The sequence below is a fragment of the Hoplias malabaricus genome, chromosome 2 (assembly GCF_029633855.1).
Source record: "Hoplias malabaricus isolate fHopMal1 chromosome 2, fHopMal1.hap1, whole genome shotgun sequence".
Lineage (NCBI taxonomy): Eukaryota > Metazoa > Chordata > Actinopteri > Characiformes > Erythrinidae > Hoplias > Hoplias malabaricus.
Genome location: NC_089801.1, coordinates 75,847,341 through 75,870,740, shown reverse-complemented (window position 1 = coordinate 75,870,740; position 23,400 = coordinate 75,847,341). Strand labels below are relative to the sequence as shown.

At 36.8% G+C, this 23,400-nt stretch overlaps 1 protein-coding gene across 1 annotated transcript in view; it reads right to left on the bottom strand.

Moving 5' to 3' along the window:
- The window catches only part of mad1l1 (mitotic arrest deficient 1 like 1), a 98,621-nt gene that overhangs the window by 14,420 nt on the left and 60,801 nt on the right, over window positions 1-23,400 (bottom strand). The window contains exons 16-17 of the mRNA XM_066649233.1: window positions 16,573-16,777; window positions 11,590-11,780 (exon numbers count right to left, since the gene is read on the bottom strand). Of these exons, the coding sequence (XP_066505330.1) occupies window positions 11,590-11,780; window positions 16,573-16,777 (396 nt within the window). The remainder of the gene's footprint in view (window positions 1-11,589; window positions 11,781-16,572; window positions 16,778-23,400) is intronic.

Sequence of the window (23,400 nt, the reverse complement as noted above, 5' to 3'; positions counted from 1 at the left end):
CTAACCATCCTAGCCATAATTTTCATAACGTTTTATGACAAATTGGCTCTTATGTGGCACATAGTAAAATATGTAAAACATATATATAACCTATGTGTCTTTAGTTCTTTTTTGTTCAATTTTAGTGAGCAGGATTAAATTTGCTAATGTGACATATGGTCCAAACCTCTATTAACCTCCAATGCATTCAGCCTCTAAATCCCTATTAAGATTGGATAGAGGCAGGGTGGATAAGTGAGTTCCATGAAACATCGTGCAGTCCCCTTGACCTTGCCGACATTCTTGCCTCCAGAAGCAACAGAAGGCTGTCCGGCTGAATGCCACAATATGGCACTTTTTCCATTTCATCGTACCTACTCGACTTGGCTAGGTTCTACAAACTTTTTGGGACGTGGTCCCTTGTAGCTTTTCCATTGGCACAGCTTCCGTTAAAATGTAGCTGGTGACTTCATAAAAACATTGTCAAACATTGTCTGTAAAGGGAACTGCGGGATTAGAAAGCCACAACAAAAGAAACAATGTTAATGTTAAGAGCTGTTACTTATTGCATATTCAAATGCTGATTTTGTGATCAGTCTATATATTTTTGTTCATTTTGCACATCCCATTTGCTAACAAGGCTAGCCTCAGAGGGGTTTTTAACAAGGTTCTAGCTGATGTTTCTTTTGCTGCATTTTTTTTTTAAATCTATCTGTCATGCTCAGATTATCAATTAGAATTCTATAACTGTGCTTTAAAGTGAATTCAACTGGTAATAAAAAAAACCCATAACTATTTCAAATCCACCTAAACTAAAACTAAATTTACTAGACACAGGATTAGTGTCTTAATTTTTTTTTTTGTTTGTTCTCTGTAGATTTAATTCCTCTCAGATATTTAATCAGCATTTATAATGAGGCTGAGATGCAAAATAATGCAAAATAAAACTAATTTTAGATTTTACATTTATCTGAATTAGCTTTACTATTGTTACACACACACACACACTTATAAAGAGGTCAAATTCTCTCCGTTTTATAACTGACAACCCAATGTACAAAGGCAAGTCTTCACTGAAATACTTCACAGAACTTTATTTGTTCCAGCTATTAAGTTCTACATTATTTTCCTCCAACATTTAAGTTAAATTCAGATAAAAGTTCCCTAAACACTTCCTAGACTTTAAACAAAGTTCTGCAGTCCTTCTCTCTTATTAGTTATTATCCAGAGTCCAGATAACAGACAAGCAGCGGGGACGTCTGAAAGCTATTAAGATCCACTTTAATCTTCATGCACTTCAATTTATTTGCCCCTTTCTCTTTACATATGACAGCTGGAACTGAATCTACTTGCTAAGAGCCAAGAGAGGAATGTGTAATCCTGAATGTGTGAGTGGGGTGGTTGGAGTGTGTCCTTGTGATGCAGTGTCAGCATGTGCATGTGTTCCTTCATGTTAAACCATCCTAAAACATGCTTAGGTGCACATTTAGGCCACACGGCTTCCTCATAATGGATTCTGACATATATAACTCTGTGCTAAACAAGCCTGAGGGTGAGCAGCTATTTCTCATTGCTGATTAATAATTTGCTTTTCACACTGAAAACAAGATGTTCAACATAAAACTGCTCAATGTAACCCCTGAAATCAACTGAAAATTAACTCCACTTATTGAAAATACAAATTTCAACACTGATTCTGAGCGTTTTGTCCAAAGTAAAGGACTATATTTATGTCAATAATTTTTCCAGCAATGAAATATTTAAATGAAATACTGTTTAAATGGCTGCAATCACATTGCCTTTACTGAGTAACACCTTTCAAATAAATTCTATAAATATTATCCAAGTCTGTCCTCATATAAAAGGAGTTTGTGCTGCCTGTAAACACAGATATTGTGATTTTACTGTGAAGGTGAGCAGCAGGGCAAGCACTTGTCCAGTGCATTCAGTATTGCTAATATTAAACTGGATGATAATGAACCTTGTTCTGAAGTAGATAGCAAGACTTGATTTCAAGTCAGAAACAGCACTTTAAACTTTACATGCTTTACATGCAGCTGTGGTTGTGTTGCCTCATTTCGATTGAACAGCATTGTTAAAAATATTGTTTTAATAAAGTGTATAGTATCATAATTGGCTATTCTAAATAAATTACTGAACGGGTGTGTTTCTTTCCTCTTTACCTTTCCAGTCAGTACTGTTTTTCAAATATTTCAGAAGAATGAACCATAGTAGTAGTTCATGAAGTAGTGAGTGATTATATTATTCTTTATCATTTTTCCATGCAATTACAGTTCAGAGAATTGAACAGAAATTTCAGCAACTTCCCCAAAACCTCATAGACCATTACACCCTTGTGTTGGAATATGCATGCAATTGCATTAAATATGTAGTAAACAACCACATCATGTCAGAAAATATAACCTGAGGCCAAAAAGCCTACTGTACAATCTTTCCTTGTGCATCTACCCTGCTAAAACCTTCCAAAAATACAGGATGTGACTCACTGCATCAGAGGTAATTAGATCATTTGCTATTTTTCTCTCTGCATGATACACAGTTAATTTCAGTGTGTAATCAGCAGCTCCATTAGATGTAGAAATCATCTCCTGATTGGGTGAGGGCAAATGCCAAAAATGAGGATGCTCAAACACCCTGTGATAGTGTGTGTGTGTATATATGTGTATATATATATATACACACACACACACACTTATGTGTATATAATATGTGAGTCTTTCCGTCAAACCGTTCATTAGTATTCCTCATGTTTGTGTGAAGAGAACTGGCAAAAGATTTACGAAAAGTACAAAAATGACAAATAAAATGTGATCCGTGTATCAGCGTTCCAACGACACCTCAATCAAGTCTGTAGACTAATCAGGGTCCCAGGTATGGCGTGGTACAACCAAGGAGGAGGGACAAACACAGACCCATACTTCAGCAGAGCGCATTCGTTTTCAGCACCCAACAGATACTGAGAGATGATGACTCAAATGTCATCATTTTATTTGGCACAACAAACAATAATCAAGACAATAAATATGTCTTAAAAGCTTAGATTTCTTTCACTAGTGGCCTTTCTCCCACTGAGGGAGGTTGCCTCGCTCTACAGCCAATCTGGGTGAAGCTCCAACCTTCCAACACGTCTGGCATTTAAAGGGGTAGAGTACGGGGTTAGAAACAACAGTAAACAAAACAAATGAAAACAAAAATTATAATGAACTAAATTGCACCTTTTTTTGTTAACATGCATTAGTTTCATTGATATATATATATAGGTTATATTTATTTGATGTTTAATATCTATTCATGTTGTTCCAACAGTCCACACTTCACACTGGGTATTTCTAATGCCTAAGAACCAATCTGGTGTGTTTTAATGAGGACACACACATACATTGGTCATGAACTCTACAGCACTTTCATGATCAAAGTGATCCTATGCTAAATCATGCAGGCAACACTGAGGTTTCTATGGGAACAACTGTATTAATCCCTGCCCAGCTGTAAGAGCATGGAGCTACTCAATATGTTCAGGGAGCACAGAAAAATGCACCCCTAAAAATCCTTTTGATGCCAGTGAACAGGTTGAAAGACAGGTGTTGGTGTGAAGACTTTAGCAGAAAGTAAATATACAACGTAAAATAAAGTCAATGCTTTCCTAAATGCCCCGCACCGGGTGACTGTCTGTGAGGAGTTTGATGTGTTATCCTCGTGTCTGCATGGGTTTCCCCCAGGTATATTGGCTAATCAAAAAGTGTCCATAGGTATGTGTCTGAGTGAGACTGTGTGTCGCCCTGCGATGGACTGGCGCCCCCTCCAGGGTGTGTTCCTGCCATGTGCCCATTGATACAGGAAGGCTCAGGACCCACAACAACCCTGAACTGGATAAGCCCTTATAGACAATGAATGAATTTAATTTAGACATTCTCTTTGGTCCGGTTCAAAAAATACACAAGCAAGGCAACAAGCTAGAGAGGAAAACTGCAGTGGAGCAGACAGAGGAAACCACCATCACGCTTAATTATTACCCTTTTTAATTGTGACTATTGATTATTTTCTCCGCCTCGCTCCCTGTAGGGATGAGCTCAACAGGGGGGAAAGAGTTTGATTGCATTTGAGAGGCTTCTGATTGCAACTGGAATGGAAAACACAGCTGGAAACAGCAATCAGAGAAAAGGCACCATATGGCCTATCAATGACAAACTTAAGTAAGAGGAGACAAGGAGTGAAAACCGTTTGTAAGGTCATGAAGATCAGAGAATAGCTGGCAGCGTTTGGGAGCCATAAAGAGGAAAACGTGTTTAAACATGAGTTCATAAATGAGAAAGTCTAGGCTGAATTTTTAAATTGAAAATGTTAATCTTAACATTGTCAGATTAGGTAAAAGGACAGTGTGTTGATTTTAGCATGTTCAAGAAGTAGAAACAATTTGATTCATCCCATTAAAATGGTCAATGTTTATGAATATTAGTATGTGACAACCACAGTATTGTATGAAAATATCCAATGCATTTGATCAGTGAGGATGTCATTTGTACATGATCTAATGTAGAGACACACCAGGGATAACCATTTTTGTTTTTTTAAACTGTCTTGCTGTAAATTGAGCAATTTTTTAATTTAATAACTTCATATTAGATTAGAAAAGTAGGTTTTCAGAGTAAAACCACCTTACTATCCATATAAAAATAGAATAGATAGGTAATATCATTACATCAGACAGTGTGAATGCATGCTTTTTCAGGACAGTTTTCAGATTGAATATATAAAAGTTTCCATCTCCAATTTCTGTTCCAGCAATTTCTAATACAGACTCATGCTACAGGTCTGTTATCTGCAGTTTTGAAAAATTATTAATGCTTTTGTTTTTATTTTTTATATTTATATTTTATATAAGACAAGTAGAAAATCACTTCATTGCACAATGGAAACCCACGCAGACACAGGGAGAACACACCAACTCCACAAGTCCATGAAGTGGGACTTGAACCCTCAACCTCCAGGTCCCTGGAGCTGTGTGACTGCGCCACTGTGCAATTATTTAAATTAACTTGGTTATTTCTCCATTTCCTAAAACTACAACATGAAACAAATATACACAAACTACTGTTAAAGAAATTCTAGGTATGATTTGGTATATTTGCTATTGGGGGTCTCCCCCTACATTTGCAAATGTACATAGTGCAGTATATGTATTGCTACAGATCAGTAAAAAATCATAATGATTTTGAAGCTGCAAAATAATGATTTTTATTTAAAAATACTTTATATGATGTTTGTCTACATGCCCTTATAATAAGTAGCTACCATGGTTTGTAAAACTGTTGACATTTTAGTATGTGCAGCTGGTCTTTCTTTTGCGCTGAAAGTGTTTTGGAATTCACTTTGATTGACTAATTCTTCACTTTTGTTTGCTGCGGTGCTGTGCTTTTGCATTTTTAAATTCCATTAGTGAGTCCTGAATAGCAGCTATTCTCTATAGTAATGCAGGTGATTATAATAAAGAGAAATTAAGTTTCAAAGAGTCATAAGGATCCATCTGATAACAGTGTACAGAAAGTGAATTTAAAGACACTCCAAGGGCCCTTTTGGCCCTTTTTAGGGATTCCCCTCAAGTCCCACCAATATAATTTAACATACAAGCTACAATCAGAAGGTATTGGAAACAGCATGAATCCCATTTCATAATTTCACCTTTACCCCATATTGCCCCTTAAAACTGAGTTTCAGGGTATAGTAATTAAAATCTTCCTCTACAAAATGGGAACTGGAAATTTATGGAAATCAGCAAACTATTAGCGATATTTAATGCTTGAAGTGTGCTCCTTAATCTCTGTTTCCAAATTTACAGCCCTACATTTCCCAACAAGACCTGAGACACCCACAAGGCTATATGTACACAGGGCTATCTGGGTGTAAAATACATTATTATAATCATACACAAGATAAGATGTGAAATAACATATGCCAATCCATTAGCTTCACATAGGGCCCACCCCACTCTCTTCCTACCTGCAGCCACAAAAAAATCCCCATTGTTAATACCCATACACCTAACCACTAAGGTTGCTGGGGCTGTTTATGATCCGATCAGCAGCCAGCTACTCCTAACAACTAAGGTTACTCACTGTCTTACATTAGCCTGCTACACACGTTCCCTCACCTCGGCTGCCAAATTCTTTTCAAATGCTTCATCTATTGCATCCACAAACGGAACTATTAACTTAACTATCTGTTTACTTTCAGAGTACAGCATCATGTCTGGCCTCACTGTAGATAACGCAATGCACTCTGGGACCAGCGATTTTCAATCACGTGCTTCACCCCATCTACCAGTATTTATATTGAATACGTTCCCCCACGCGCGCAAACCTTACCATGCTATTTCTACAACCACTCAGCAATTAATTTTCCTCTAGGCCTCTATTGCTGTCCAATAAACACGCTAATACCCTAAGCACCTGATTATGTCTCCATATATACAGACCCAGCAACAAACTAACCTTACAAGCTGATATGCTTCAGCATGCCAACCTCTGTACATAATCCACAACTAGGGTCTTCACCTACCCACTGTACAAGATTTAGTGGCATTGGAAGGATGTCGTAAGATGCTCCGAGCAAAAACTTCATACAACTTGCCTCCATCGCCCATAGCTCTTGCCATGTGATCTTCTGCTTCTCTAGATTCTCCCAGCGAAGTCACTGGCCTTGTTTAGCCTGTGTCGCTGCTGTTGCGCACCATGCTTCCTCTTCCTGCTTGTGAATAAAACTAGTCATCATTCGCTGTCTCTCTGGTGATGTGGCCTTACTAAACGCTTTCCATGAATCACCTGACTCAAGGCCTGCTCTTCCACATTACACTTGTCCAGTCATATCCCTTAGCTTTAATGAGCTCCTGGCTACCTGCACCACTATTTGCTCACTATATACTCATCTCATGACTCACCTTTGCACATTTAAATTCCTCAAATAAACCTGAGTTGTAACTCTAGTACCCTTCTGCCATACCTTGCCACACTACTTAAACAATGAGGCACCCTAGCCACTTCCTTATGGCCTTGTTTATAACCCATCCATTCACTTCACTTCTGTGATTGGAACATCATAAACTGTCAACAGCTATCTAATGTGAGGCAGTAAGCCAAACTTCAAACACCACAATTGCAACATCCCTGGCAAACATGAACTTTCAATGCTATTAATAGCCTTCATCAGTTCAGCCTTTAGTCCCACCACTTGCTTGTTATCGTTTAGTGCTGCACTGTACCATCTACCTAAATGGTTCACTGGTCTCTCCACTAACGCAGAGGTAATTTCTCCTTCCATCGCAAAATTTATATTATGATATATTGTGAAAATATATTGTGATCGAATATTAAATATTTATAGCCAGCCTGAATAAAATGTATTTATATTAGTATTACATATGCTATCATCTGATTTATCTGCATTGTGATACCAAAAATACAACGGAAAACAGCAACATTTAAAAATGCATTATTTTTGTGATAAAAATAAATATATTTTCACTCACATCTCATTTACAATCTACCTACTTATATATAGTAGATGCCTAGACCACATCCATATCAAATACAAATGCAGGCTGCTCTGCAGAGAAAAAAAAATAAATCCACAAGGTTAGAGGAAGCTAACATTTGAAGTTGTAAAGGAAAGTGGGGGTGTTGGTGTAGGATGGATGATAAGATCCATGTTCTTTGTGTGTGTGTGTGTGTGTGTGTGTGTGTGAGAGAGAGAGAGAGAGAGAGAGAGAGAGAGAGAGAGAGAGAGAGAGAGAGAGAGAGAGAAAGAGTGTGTGTGAGTGAGTGAGTGAGTGTATGAGAGAGTGAGAGAGACAGAGAGAAAAACTCAAGGTTAATAAATATTGACAGTAAATTATCTTTAGCAGCAGGGTCGCAGGTGGCCTCAACAGGCCTGATTTGACACACTCACCCATCAGAAACACAAGCAAACACACAGCATCAAACAGAAAGCCTGGCTCGTTCATTCATGGGAAATGGATGACTGTAGACTTCAAAATCAATCCTAAGAAAAAGGTATTAAAATATGTGTAAGGTACAACATGTAGTACATCAGTATGTGGTCGAACGATACGGTATTCATTTTAATCATGATATAATAATATATAAAAACATGCAACTGAGGAGTGCATCCACTGAGATCTCTGAGACAGAGATGGAGTCTTGAGCCTGACTAAGATTCTTTGAAATTTGACTCTGGCTTGAATTTAAAATACAAAATAGATCTTAAATATTTAAATGAGTTTTAACACAACACCAGGGCATTAAATAATCAATGTGGAAATAGGCTTAAAAAACAACCAAGTAAATAAGCGCATGAATTAGACTGCTATTTTCGGGTATTGCTATGCGGTCTGACACAAACTCGAAACCAAGTTTTTTTGAGACACAGCTTGGACTCCTCTCAAGAAACTTGTGAAATTCTCTGCCTTGCCCTGAAAGATGCAAATATGGCCGACCAGCATTTAAACACTTTTGGAAATGGTAAACTCCTCATTGATAGCTACTAAACAAATGAAGGTGTTAAATGTTAGATTACGTATGAGTTCTGGGAGGAAACAAAGAGCAACGGATCTCACAGCAAACATTTCACGTTTCAAAATCTTCAAAGAACCAAGAATCTGAACAGCATTTAAGCCTCAAAGTTGCTCATAAATTTTTACTTTAGGGGTAGGTTAAGTAACTTACTTCAAATAAGCCAAAGAGCCCTGTTAGATGTTTGGCATCTCTTGCCAGAAAAATTGATTCTTGCATGTCAGCACAATTCTTTTAAGAATAGTTTATTATTACGTTTCATATTTCTAAATAAGTAGCCCTAAAGCAAGGAACAAAAAACTTAATTCCCTTCACCGTTCATAGGTGTATGTGTGTGTTTGTGCGTGCACGTATAGCATTATGTAGTAAAATAAATTCCCCACATAGTTTGAACACTGAAGGAAAATCATTAATTATGAAAATTATGCTAGACCCGTTTCTTAGCTGAAGCAGAGTACCTACAAAGATGCATACAAAGCCATGCTTACATTCATATTCATGAGCCTAATTAAAATGAGAATGTATCTGCCTCATTTGCATAAATACAACAAAGATTACCATCGTGATCAGTGGGGAATACTGTACCTGCGCCAGGCCTGCTGAGATTAGCCCAATTATCAACTCTGAGACCACATTAAAAATGTGTAAATAACAAGTTCAAAGTGCCTCAGCAACTGTCAATCTACTTAAAGGGCTTCACTGAGAAAGTTCACTAATGAATGAACAGAACAGACAGTACAGCACAGGCAATCAACAGTACAGCAGGGGCAATGCTTTCCATCTTACATAACTGAATAAATATATGTTATTCTACATTAACTCTTGTAAGATAATCTGTTTTCAGTGCATATCAATTAAACTAGTTTGAAGCTGTCCACAGACGTCAGGTGGTTGAAGCATATAGGCTAATAAATAAGTATAAATTAATAAATGAATAAGTGCTTTTAGCTACAGATGCTATAGCCTGCTGTATGCTGGTCGCCAAATCTTAGCATTGCCATTAATGTTATTATGATGGACTCATTTCATTAGCGAACTTGACTTAAAGTAACTGACATGTTTCTTTGAAAAGTAGCTCATGTTCACCTTCTTCTTTGCTGCCATCCTCCCTCACTTTTGACACCCATGTGTCACCCACATTGCACCGGAGTCTTGCACAGTTAGTTCCGCATATTACTGGAAAGTTTTCCTTCCAGTTTTGGCGTTGCTAACAAAAACAAACCTAGCTACAGAGTCTCACATAACAGAAGGGAACAGCACAGTCTTTCACACTGGCCATATGCGTTACGGGGAGATAGGACTGAGTAGAGAACATGATTTAACCCTTTCTGCACCTCTAAGTTAATGAGACGTTGACAGATAGGGTTTGAGGTTCTTTTTTTTTTTTTTTTTTGTGGAGACATAATTATTGGTGTGGACAATTCAATAATCGCTGGATATTGGTGGGGATAGTCACTTCCATCCATGCTAATTCTATACCCTTGAATAGGCGCATATAATAAAGTGATATAAATAAACAACAAGAATATGCTTTCTACTTTGAAACGGCGATTATCCAAAGACAATCTCAAATGGGTGAATTCAAACAGCAAGAGTTTCCTATGTCATAAGCCTAATACACAAATCAACTCCAGGGGCAGGGCTGAGGTGATAAACAGTTGTACAGTTACATCTAAGCCAGTTTAAAGGCATCCATTTGGAAAACCATTTGCAAATATGGAATTATGATGAACAGATGGGTTTATATGATTTTAATCTATGGTCAAACATGGACTTTAATGTATGCTGTTAGTTTGTTTTCATCACACAATTTGATGTAAATAATCACGATTAATTAACCTTGGTATCCCTTCTTAAGACAGCACCTTTTAATAATGTTATTTAAATGTAAAATACAAGAAACTATGTTGGATCAACAAATGATTTTATATGAATACAGGAGGTCCTCGGGTTACGTCAGTCCCGAGTTACGATGTTTCATGGTTACGACACATCTCCCATTTACTGTATAAAGCCTTGTTTCGACTTCAGTGGTAACGCGAAGAATACACGGTTACGCGGCTCCGGACCGAGGAGGATAGGTGTTAGGATAGGATAAGTTCTTATAGTATGTTATTTACGTACAGTATGTACGTATGTTCCGACTTAAACCGAAAATCAGTTTACGACGCGACTTAGGAATAGATCAACGTCGTAAGTCGAGGACCCCCTGTATTCACAATGCCTATTGATTAAAAAAATTTGATCTCACAAATAATGTTAAAATGCAAGTACTTCCTACTATTTTAATTAGCCAGACGAAACTTAGTAGTTTTGATTATTTTGGAATTAGAACATGTTCCAGTTTCAACAACTTTTTATGAGTTAAATGGAGGGAGTGTGTGTGTGTGTGTGTGTGTGTGTGTGTGTGTGTGTGAGAGAGAGAGAGAGAGAGAGACACACTAATACAGTGTCTCTGTGTGAATTATTCATTAATTCATTGTCTGTAAATGATTAATCCAGTTTAGGCTCGTGGTGGGTCCAGAGCCTACGTGTAAACACTGTGTGCAAGGCGAGAGCACACCCCGAAGGGGCGCAAGACCTTCACAGGACGACACACACACACACAGACATGTCTGACTCTCCAATTAACCTACCAACATGTGTTTTTGGACCGTGGGAGGAAACTAAAGCACCCAGAGGAAACTCCTCACAGACACTGAAGTAAAATGACTCATTAGTAAAAAAACAAAAACAAATCAAAAGCATTAAATTCCTGTGTGTGATAACGTTAATACTGACAGCATAAGATTTCAGCAACGTGGGCTTGCACTAAAGCCTCACTAAAAGAATTCGGTAAATAAATTAATTTAATTATCTGTAACCCTTATCCAGTTCAGGTTCGCAGTGGGTCCAGAGCCTACCTGGAATCATTGGGCGCAAGGCGGAAATACACCCTGGAGGGGGTGCCAGTCATTCACAGGGCAAATAAATGAATTTATATTTTAAAATTTTACCCAGCATAATTGCATACATTTATGCTTACCTTAAACAGCAGACAGTCCTCCATATGCTCAGCATACACAGAAGTGAGGCGGTACTGGTTTTCCACTGTAATATCAATTTGGTACCCAGTCAAAACATAACAGACTGTGCGGAACTCCTGAATTTTCTTCTGGAAAACCTCCTTTAAGCGCTGGTTCTTCAGCTCGGCACTCTCCATCTGTTTACGCAAGTCTGCCAAAAACACAGTCAAGACAGGACTCATTTGAATTTGAATCGACATCCTGAATGAAGAAACAAACACCTGGGTTATCATAAGAAACCTTCTGCTGGCTCTAAATGAACATTCGCCAAGCATCATTAATAAAACTAAGATGTCAGAATATTTACATAGCATTTGTTTGTAGATCATATTGGACAGTGTTTGATGTATAACTAATTTCAGTCTATTTTTTACTTAAAAAAAAAAAGAAGCTATTTATGCTTGGTTTCTGAAACACAAAATTGTAGTCATGAAACCAAAACACATTTTGTGCAAAGGCGCCATTATACAATTCTCTACAGTGATGTTTTTCTGTACACTGTATATTAGATAAAAGTATAGGATGTGTTATCTGCAAGTATGTATTTATTAGATGTACCACTTTCATAATATTTTATGCCTAGAACACACTTGAAAAGCATAATTTCCTGTTCAGTACAGAGTGCACAAAGTACCCAGCCCATTTCATAGAAAAGTAGGTCTGCACTAACTGCGTTTTTATGTTTTCATGATTTCCAGGATTCTCATTTTCACCAAATATAATAGACTTGGAAAACTTAAATAGCTTTAGATAATTGGAAAATGTTATACTGGCCTTAAATGACAGTGGTGAATTGCATAACACCAAGTTAACAGGCTGGTGTGTCTGGCACAATAAAAATAAAGTACATCTGCCTGTGCTGTGTAGGCAGAATTAATTTCCATTTGACTAAACATAGACCTACATACATAGACAATTGATATTCAAATTTACACTGTACAGTGCACATTAAAACAAAAGTACTCACACAAAAGGCTCATAGTAGATCAGAGAGAATTATAAGTAAAATAAAATAACGTAGTGCAAAGTGTCCCGCATATGTAAACATTCACCTCAACAGTTGAATACATTTTTAAATAAGTAAGTATGGAGGTGTGGAGTAATCAAAATTAGGCACCATCTATCTAGAGCTGAGCAGCCTTACTGAATGTTGGAAGAAGCTGTGTTTGAACCTGTCTGTTCTGCTTCGAAGACTTTGGAACCTCTTCCCAGAGGGTAGCAGCGAAAACAGCCCATAGCAGGGGTGGGAGGGGTCATTGTTTATGTTCTGAGCACTGGTCAGACAGCAACTTGTCTCAATGTCCTGAATAAGAGGAAGTGAAGTCCCAATGATTCTCTCTGCTGTCCTCACCACCCTCTGCAGAGACTTCCAATTGGAGATATTGCAGGCTCCTGCCCAGAGAGATGCAACTGGTCATTATGCTCTATATGGTTCCTTTGTAGAAGGTGGTGAGAATCGTAGGTGGATGTATTTTCATCCGTCTTAGGAAGTGCATGCGAGGCTGGGCTCTTTTGACCAGAGCTTCAATGTGAGTGGACCAGGTCGAAGTGTTCGCTATCTATACCGGCAGGAACTTGGTTTTGCTGACTATCTCCAATGCTGTGTCCTTGATGAGTAGTGGGGTGTGGTTGGGTTGGCTCCTCCTGAAGTCAACGATGATCTCTTTGGTTTTCTCGACATTCAGGACCAGGTTGTTGGTTTCACACCAGTCAACCAGATGGCTCACCTCCTCCCTGTAGTTCAAGTCATTATTGTCCTGAATTAGGCCCACTACTGTTGTGTCATCTGCAAACTTCACAATGTTGTTGGTAGCAGACCTGGCACAGCAGTTGTGGGTCATCAGGGTGAAGAACAGCAGCGTCAGGACACAGCCCTGAAACTGGTGCTCAAATAGATGACATTGGAGACGTTGTTGCCCACCCGCACAGACTGAGGTCTATTGTCCAACAGCCAGTTACACAGGTGGAGTGCAGAGGAGATGGTATCTTCTGTGGAGCGATTTGGGCGGTAAGCAAACTGGTCCTTATATTCCAGAGGCAAATTTATTAATTAAGAGTCCATATATTTATATTACCTTCGAGACTATACACATACACACACATTTGGGGTAATACGGACATATACCAAGTAAATTTATCACTACCAACTATAAACTATTTCACTGATTCATTAATACTAACTATGCTTAGGTTGCAGCCACATTATTTTTTTATTTTTTTGGCTTGGGCACCATATTAGGTACCGGGTGGCTGGTTTCAGATTGCAGCGCTAATTTAAACACATGGGAAAGATGAATAAATTTATCTCATACACAGCTACTCTCCCTGCACTGGAGAAAGTCTCACAACAACTCAGAAGAACAGACACCCACCGCCTCTTTGTGTTAAGTTAACAGTGTTGCATAATGAGGAGAAAGAGACAGTTAAAATCTGTTAGCTACATTAACGTTTTCGTCATAGGATCTAGTGGAAAACTGTTAGAACTTCAGACTGTAATGCGTTTCTGTGCGTTATTTAGACACAGATACAAGCTTCAGTAATAGTATTATTTCACTTTATGTACATTATCCTTGTTCTCCTAGTTCTCCTTGTTTTAAAATGTGAATAATCAGTAAGAGATGTGTCCACATGCTGCAGCGAAGCTGTGTACAAATCCAAAACGTCTCCCTACACCCTCCATAAGGCACAGTGTTGGTCATAACATAACGGTTCCTGCATTCACACAGATTGTTGTATGTCACAAAATTTTAACGAGCTATAATTTTCACATTTCCCTATCAAATTAGCATCTTATTACTGTCTGGGTGCAGTAAAATTAATTTTGTTTTCTGTAATGTGCACTATGCCTGGGAGCATGGCACGACTTCTTCTACTGACTGACACAGACAAACAAGAAATGTAAGCTGTTATCTGGATGCATATTGCATCATTAGAACCTGATGAATGTTTTGGGTAAATTTCAGAAATTATACCAAAGACCCATCAAGCATTTTATATGTAAAATTACTGGAGTACAAAATTAAATAAATTAAGGATATGTGATATGGTTGCTGGAATATTTTATCAGCATCTGCATAACTCCAGATCTCACCTCAGGCAACGCCACACATACCCAAATATATATAGTTAACTAGGGACAGTCTTCTTTACCAGAGTGAAGCCAATAAACCAGTCATTGCAAAGAGTACAAAACTGGGGCAACATACTCACAATAGACTGTACAAGTTACAAACAAGGTCACGTTACACAGCTGCAATTGTTAAAGCACCTCCAATCTTCCATGTGTCAAAAATGACCCAGTTAAATTCACTTGTACTCGGGCAGGATTTTATTTATTTATATATGTTTGTATTAAACATCAGAGTACGTCCTGAAATCTGCGCTTAAAATATATATGTATTTTGTCCCGAACTCCCTTCCTAATGCCTAGTGTTTTCCTTGACGTAGCACATTTCATTAGAAGGGCTTAGTAATTAAGTAAAATTATCCCTGTAACATTTTACTATGTAGTCTTTATCCCACAGCTCCATTCATTAGCTACAAATCACACAATATATAGTTTTTCCCACTTTCAGTTAGTCCTTAACTGAGCTTGAAATCTGCTCCATCATCTCTTGCAAGACAAAAATTACACATCGTATTATTACACAATGAAATCTAATAATGTGTAGCTTCTATTTTGTATTTGTATGTTTGTACACACTGGAAATTGAGTATATGTGCAATTGTTCTAGATAAGAGGAATAATAGATAATCCATTTGGACCTACACAGTTGGTACCCTGTGTAAGACTATATGTGACAGAGCAAATGAGACATATCTGGCAACAACAGAAGCAAAATTATGTACGCAGGCATGCGCGCGCTCAAACACACAGAGAGAGTGAGAGAGTGAGAGAGAGAGAGAGAGAGAGAGAGTGAGAGAAAGAAAACCACATGCTCATGAGGACTGAACAATTTAGTTTGACATTCTAATTTGTTAAGGCTTGTTTTCCTAACACATACACTTCTTTTGCTCCATCTGTCCTACTCTAACATCCTGCCACCAAAGAATATTGGGAAAAACAAGACATTCCCACATGTCCAATGTGCACAAAAATAAACAGAATAACACAAGAACTAATATATATGCACATTTCCTGACGCATTTATGCCCAAGCTTTTAATCACTGCGACAGCAAGAGCCAATAGTTATTATATATGTATACAGTGAGCGATATGCCTACTGTCCATTTTAGCAGCTCCACTGACCATACAGGAGCACTTTGTTGTTCTACAATTACAGATTGTAGTCCATCTGATTCTCTGCATACTTTCTTACCCCCATTTCACCCTGCTCTTTAATGGTTAGAACCCCCACAGGAACAGCACAGAGCAGGTAAGATTATTTATTTATTATTCTCAATGCTGCAGTGACACTGAGGTGGTGTTAGTGTTATTGTGTGTTGTGTTTGTACGTATGGATCAGACACAGGATTGCTGTTGGAGTTTTTACAGTGTCCACTCTTTTAGACACACCGGCACCTAGTGGTAGTAAAGTCAGAGACCGTATTTATCTTATTCGTCCCCTAATACTTAATCAGTGAACATAGGCTGATGCCAATGGACACATACAGGGTAGGTTTTCTTAATCCAGTGATAGTCCTGGGTTTTTGTTTAAACTCATGATAAATTAACAAAGAATTGCTAATGGCTCTCTAAACTAATCAGAAATGACATGTCCTCTGTGGAGGTTTTTTTTTTTTTCAAAATTAGTTGTCATTGTCAGTTAGCTCAGCACAGCTCCCATATAGATGAACTCTATAGTTCTACAATTAGACTGTAGTCTGTTGCTTTGCATATTTTGTTAGCTCCTGTTCACCCTGTTCTTCAATTGTTAACATTAGTCTACTTTGAAGTTAACTACCTGTTAACGTCAAAACCATATACATGAAAATCTCATACCCAGTATTTCCTGTGAAGGTGGTATAATGAGCGTTGTGTCATCAGTTGTCACGGCGCCTCCTGCTTCCATCTTCCGAAGGCGGTCTCTCAGGCGTTCACACTCCGTCTTCAGCTGCTCAAACTCCTCAGAACGCTGCTGCTTAGCAACACAGGTGGGGTTCAGACGGAAGTGCACCACCTTTGTTTTGACTGGGTCGTAGTCTCCCTGGAAAAATATCCAAAAGCAAGACTAAGGATTTCAGTGTAAAACTATTATTGATCTACAGAGACCTGATTGGTTGTGGCTTGCTGAAGGCACAGAGTATTTGCATAATTTATGACTTCTAAACAGTATTACCATACTATATTTGGATTCTTAAAAGAAACAATCACGAGGCTAATAAGGCTAATTCGACAGTGCTGCAGATGATCTATAAAAACCCAAAACATATGCAACAGCATTTGCCATGAAACATATTTTGCAAATCTGCTGTCTGTGAGTAAAATTAATCTGAACAGACAATAATAAGTCATCTTAATTTTCACAAACCTTTATGTACATAATGTATTAACTTAACTGTAACCTCACCAGGCGGGTCTGTTTAAACAGATCTCATATTAATCATTAAGTAATTGTATTATTTAATTAAATGTTAGAATATTTTATATCTGGCTGCTTTAGAATGACTACAAAAGTACCTGTCCAGAGCAATGACAACAAAGTTGTATCTCTCTCTCTCAGCCTGAATCTGGATCCAAGATTATTGTTACAGTTTGATACAGTTTGAGATTTCAATGACATTTGTTTAAAAGGCTTATTTAAAAAAAAATAACTAATATCCATTTTCCAAATAAATAAATAAATAAATAAATAAATAAATAAATAAATAAATAAATAAATAAATAAATAAGCTTATTCATTTAACTCAGAAAGTTAAAGGCATTATACAAAATGTGAAGTCTCATTCCTATCCAGAGCTAAGAACTAATTCTTCTTTGAATGGAAAACTTCAGGGGTTTAAAAGCCATTAATGAGACTTGTGCTGAATTAAGGGGCCTATCAAAAGAGTAATGCCTCAATCTGAACACCTCATTATCGTGCAAATTACAGAGAAGGAGAGAAAACACCAAGAGGTAAAATACAGCTTTAATCAGCAGCCACAAAGAACGAAAGAGTGGTGGGGGAAAAAAAAGAGAGAAAAGAACAACATAATACAAAAAATGGTCAACAGACCTCACCCAAATGTGAAGCACTTTAAAGGATAAAAGTGTTGGCGAGGCTGGTGTGTTTACCTATGCATGAGCTCTCCTGTTTTAACTGTGAAACGAATTTGTTTCGCCGTCAGCATCACAGATGTGAATCACTTCCTTAATAAATGCAAGGCAGGAGATCTATAAATATTACAGATGAAGGCCATCTTTAAGATGCAACGATGGGGGAAGGAAAAAGATTTAGAGACATAGCTCTTGCTTTCCTGTCTTCTTCTTTTGCTCATCCGTCTTATATTTGCTCCAGTGGTGAGTGTAAATGGAGCGTATTTGGGTTTCAACAAGCTAATCGCATCAGTGACTGAAAGACTGAAATGAAGGAAGGAACAAGGCACAACTGAGGCATGCATACATGTATACAAATTACAGTAAATGGGAAAAAATGGGTACTCTATCTTATAAAAGGAAGGTAAATCCCATCTCTGTATGGCAGATACTAGAGCTGTTCACTGATGTATTGACATGGGTCTTTCCAATACTTAATTCAGAGAAGGCAATACATTGTAAATTACAGGTTATCAAATTGTTTATTTAATCAATTTTAATTTTAATCTAATTTAATTGTTAATTTGTCAGTTTCTTTAGAGATTATAGGAGGTACCCAATCTGCGAATCCTGAGACCTCGATTTGGTCAATTCTAAGCAAAAAAAAAATTGTTAATTTGAGTTATGTTTGTAAGAATCATTGTAATTCAATATACATTTGTTATGGCATCAGTCACTGTCTGAAGTTCATTACAGGGCACTGCCATGTGTTAATTTTACTCGGTTTTAAAGTTAGTTTAAAATTCTTAATATTGACAAAGCCAAGAGTTTTAGGGTTATTAGTGATGTCAAGTTTCTAGTTTTTCCTGGCAATTCTTAAGTGTCTTTTTTATTGTTAATATCAAAATTAGATTGTATCAACAGAAGCTAAGAAATATACTGTGATAAAAATTTTGGCCATAGCATCCAACTTTAATTCAGAGGAGGTCAAATACTGACAAAATTTGATAATGAACAACTTATTTATTAGTTATTAAATGCTAACGGTTTTAAACACATTTTCAAAAACAAAAATCAATTGGAACAAATGGCATTTTTCCCATGCATGGTACCTACATTATTAGACTTTACTTGATATTTGGCTCTTGCAATAAAAAGAAGCAGGTGATGTTGCTAACTGTTACTAACAAAAACCGTTGGGTTTAGAAAAGTGGTCATCATTTTAGCATAGTTTGCTCATTGTCTACTGGCGTGTTGTTTTTGTTTTTAAGACCGCGTGTCTTCAGACACATCCGTGTAGATTATTTGTTCCTTGTTGCACTATCCATGTCTTTCATCCGCTGCCAAGGAGCGTTTGTAACTCTTCAAAATATCATGGTGTAATTTTACAAGCTACCCTTTGTGAGTTGGATATAAACAAATGTGATCTCTACTATAGCTAGAGACTTACAAATTGATAGTTTGTGCTGGATGTCTGCAGTTTGTTGTGATTTGACAAGTCTCTCTGGCCAATCAGAACGTTTAAAGAAAATAAATACACATTTTCAGTAGAGAATAACTTTGCACATTTTAAGTAATTTACTATTTGTTTAACTGATTGGCGAAGAGCATAATGCATTTTGTGGATGTTAATTCAAATGATAGAATTTATTTATTTTCAATACTTGATAATGTGAGCTGAAAAAGACCATGTATAGGACGTTTACATATTTTCACTCAGAAACCAATGAACTAATAAGATTAAATATATTCCAATGCATTCACTTTTTTCATCTTACTTCAAAAAATTTAAAATTATATGAAAATAGCCCCATGAAACAAATAAACTTGTAAAATAAGTGTTGAGTTAACTTATGTTTCAACAGTTTCCTGAAATAAATAAAAAATGAAAAAACAGGATTTGAGACATATGGTTGAGTGAGTACATCCCTTCGAAAATCATTCTAGCTGCACATAAGACACCATTCGAAATGGCTATTTTGTTCATTTAACAGTGCCATACTGTGATTTTATAGCTACACATTAATCAAATAACACAATTTTACATCTATTTGGATTACCTTGGTGTTTCTCGACAGTAAATCCATAATACTAAGAAAATTATGTCTGTAAATTAATATATATATATATATTAATTATTATTAATTATTATTATTAATATATTATATATATATATATATATATATATATATATATATATATATACACACACACACACACACACACACAGTACTGCGCAGAAGTCTTAGGCACCTAAGAATTTATATATATATATATATATATATATATATATATATATATATATATATATATATATATATATATACGAGAAATATAAAAGTGAGTTTAAAGAAAAATGTTTTGTTCAGATTCTCCTAGATTATGCATGAATTTGTTAAAACAGCACACATTATTTAAAATCATTATTTATCAACTGCTAAAACTAGGTATTGGATGATAACTTCAAATAATACAGACTCCACAAGGAGAGATTTGAAAAACGTTAAACCAACACATTCACACAGAAAATCACACTTACTGGAATAATGTTATAATGTTAATGTTTTCTAATGTTGGGTGTTATTTGTTCCTTTGTTTGTTTGTTCTTTAGCAAATAAACACTTCCTTCTTGACTGTGTAAATTCTTGACTGTGAAATAGTTCTTGACTGTGTAAATTCATATGATTGGCAGACATTAGCCTCAAAAGCCTAACCAGAAACGTTGGAGGACAAATTTTATTAAACGATTAACCTTCGTTTATCACATATTTAATCACATTTCGGCATGGTGAGCATAATATATAGTTATCAAAATTATCCAATAAAAGGTACAACTAACTTAACACATGGATCTGTTTTCTTAGAAAGTAGGAATCTGCTCTAAGCAACAAAGGACATGTTCAACACTGCTTTAACAGTCCCTACATGCTTGTCTCCCTCCTGATTTGTGCATCTAATCTAATGCAATTAAACTGGCTTTGTTTTCCCAGGCAAAGTCAACAGTCAATAAACAACACTGGGCCTGCACAGAAACAAGCCTAAATATATTAAATATTTTAAGACTAAGATGCAGTCCTGGCCGACTTTAAGTGCCTCTTCTGCAATATCATTTATTTATTGGCTGCCAATAAAACTCAATAAAAACACTACTGCAACAAAATATTTTTAGAGTCACTTTAAAAGTGTCAACTGTATTCCTCTGAAGCCTTGCTTCTACACTGTGCATACAAACCTTATGGGAGATAAAACTTGAGATTTGATCAATTATCTTATTAATATTAGAGTCTTTCTTGCCCCATTACATTTTCTTTGGTCTCAGCTGTTGTCTCACCTACTCAATTGTAATTTATTTGTTAAGCACTTTATTATTCCATTCATTTTCTCATTTTCTCTTACTTCATTATACTGCATTTAAAATAATCTGATTGTGTATTTTAATTATTTTCTGTCTAGACCTCTTTTTAATTATTGAAGGTGCTTTATTTTCCTTTTACTTATCTAAAGAACTTCAAACTGTTTTGGTATATGTAAATGTGCTACAAATATAAATATTGTCTATTTAAGTCAAAAAATGTGTAAAACTCTTACAAATAAAGGTGCTACAAAAGGTTCTTTGAGTGATGCCATAAAAGAACCACTTATAGATTCATAAAGAACCATTTTTGTGCATTCATTCATTCATTAATTGTCCGTAACGGCTTATCCAGTTCAACACACTCACTCCTACGAGCCTTTTGAGTCGCCAATCCACCTAACAACATGTGTTTTTGGACCGTGGGAGAAAACGAGAGCTCCCGAAGGAAACCCATGCAGACACAGGGAGAACACACCACACTCCTCACAGACAGTCACCCGGAGGAAACCCACGCAGACACAGGGAGAACACACCAAACTTCTCACAGACAGTCACCCAGAGGAAACCCACGCAGACACAGGGAGAACACACCAAACTCCTCACAGAGAGTCACCCGGTGGAAACCTACACAGACACAGGGAGAACACACCAAATTCCTCACAGACAGTCACCCGGAGGAAACCCACACAGACACAGGGAGAACACACCACACTCCTAACAGACAATCACCCGGAGGAAACCCACGCAGACACAGGGAGAACACACCACACTCCTCACAGACAGTCACCCGGAGGAAACCCACGCAGACACAGGGAGAACACACCACACTCCTCACAGACAGTCACCCGGAGGAAACCCACGCAGACACAGGGAGAACACACCACACTCCTCGCAGATAGTCACCCGGAGGAAACCCACGCAGACACAGGGAGAACACACCACACTCCTCACAGATAGTCACCCGGAGGAAACCCACGCAGACACAGGGAGAACACACCACACTCCTCACAGATAGTCACCCGGAGGAAACCCACTTTTGTTAATATATTTAAATTAAAGATAAAGAACCTTGGGACAAGGTAATGGATTTTTAAACCTTTAAAATTTAACACTTTCTTAAACAAAAATGGTTCTTAATGGAACTAAAAATATTAGTTTTTATAGTTTTTATATTAATATAAAAAATATAAAACATTACTCAAAGAGCACATTTTTAACAGTGTACACAAAATATTAAATAAAATAAAATGATGTGTCGCAAAAGCCAAAAGTTGGGCACCAGAATTGTTACTGGGTTTCTGCTCTGCATGATGTGCTTCATAAATAGAAGAAATAACATTGCATTTGTCCATTCCAATCAGATTAACAACTGCAATTTATTTATAAAAAAAAAAAAAAAAAAAGACAAGCGAGAATATTTCAAGAAAACTGTGAATTTTATAGTGTAGATCAAGTTAATTTAAGTAAGAGTAAGTAAAAGAAGAGGTAACTTTGGATACTAATGATCTTATTAATTTTATGATTCAGTAAAGTGTAATATAAATTAGTCTCAGACACAGATGCTCCCCTCACAAGCAGACAGCGAGTCAGATAACTTCAGTACGTTTAGCTGGCCTGACTGTCAGGTTTCTGTCAGGTGCATTCTGATTGGCTATCTGTAGATCCTACTACACATTTCTGTGTATCGTTTCTGTACAGGCTCTTGTCCAACATCAATCATCAAGACTGCCTCCTTCTACAGGTAATGCCAAAGTAACAGACATGTGATTGGAGTGTGGTTCTCAGAGTCTGGCAATTTGAGACTATTTACAAATTAACATATAGATGCTTTTAGAACAAATGCTGTATCTAATTTTCTCTCTTTATATTCAGCCGTCATTTACATTGGAACCCAAACAACTAATAGACATGGTCCCAGATTATTTCTTGCCCCTAAACCTTGTTTGATTATCACACACTGGATTTCAAGATTGTTCCTTTTTTTTCTCCTTTTCCTTTAAAAGTTACTTTTTGGAGACATTTTCTTCTGATCATACGTAACAAATACTATAAATAAAAGATAAATAATTTCCAAAAGTCTATAAGCATTCGCACAACTACCTTTTCCATGAAGGTATGCAAACTAAGTTAAAAAAAAAAAAAAAAAAACCTCAATACACAGTACTGTTAAAAAATTTGCTATCAAATTTGTACTGATTTTACTGATTTGTAAATAACAGTACAGCAACAACATTTATTTA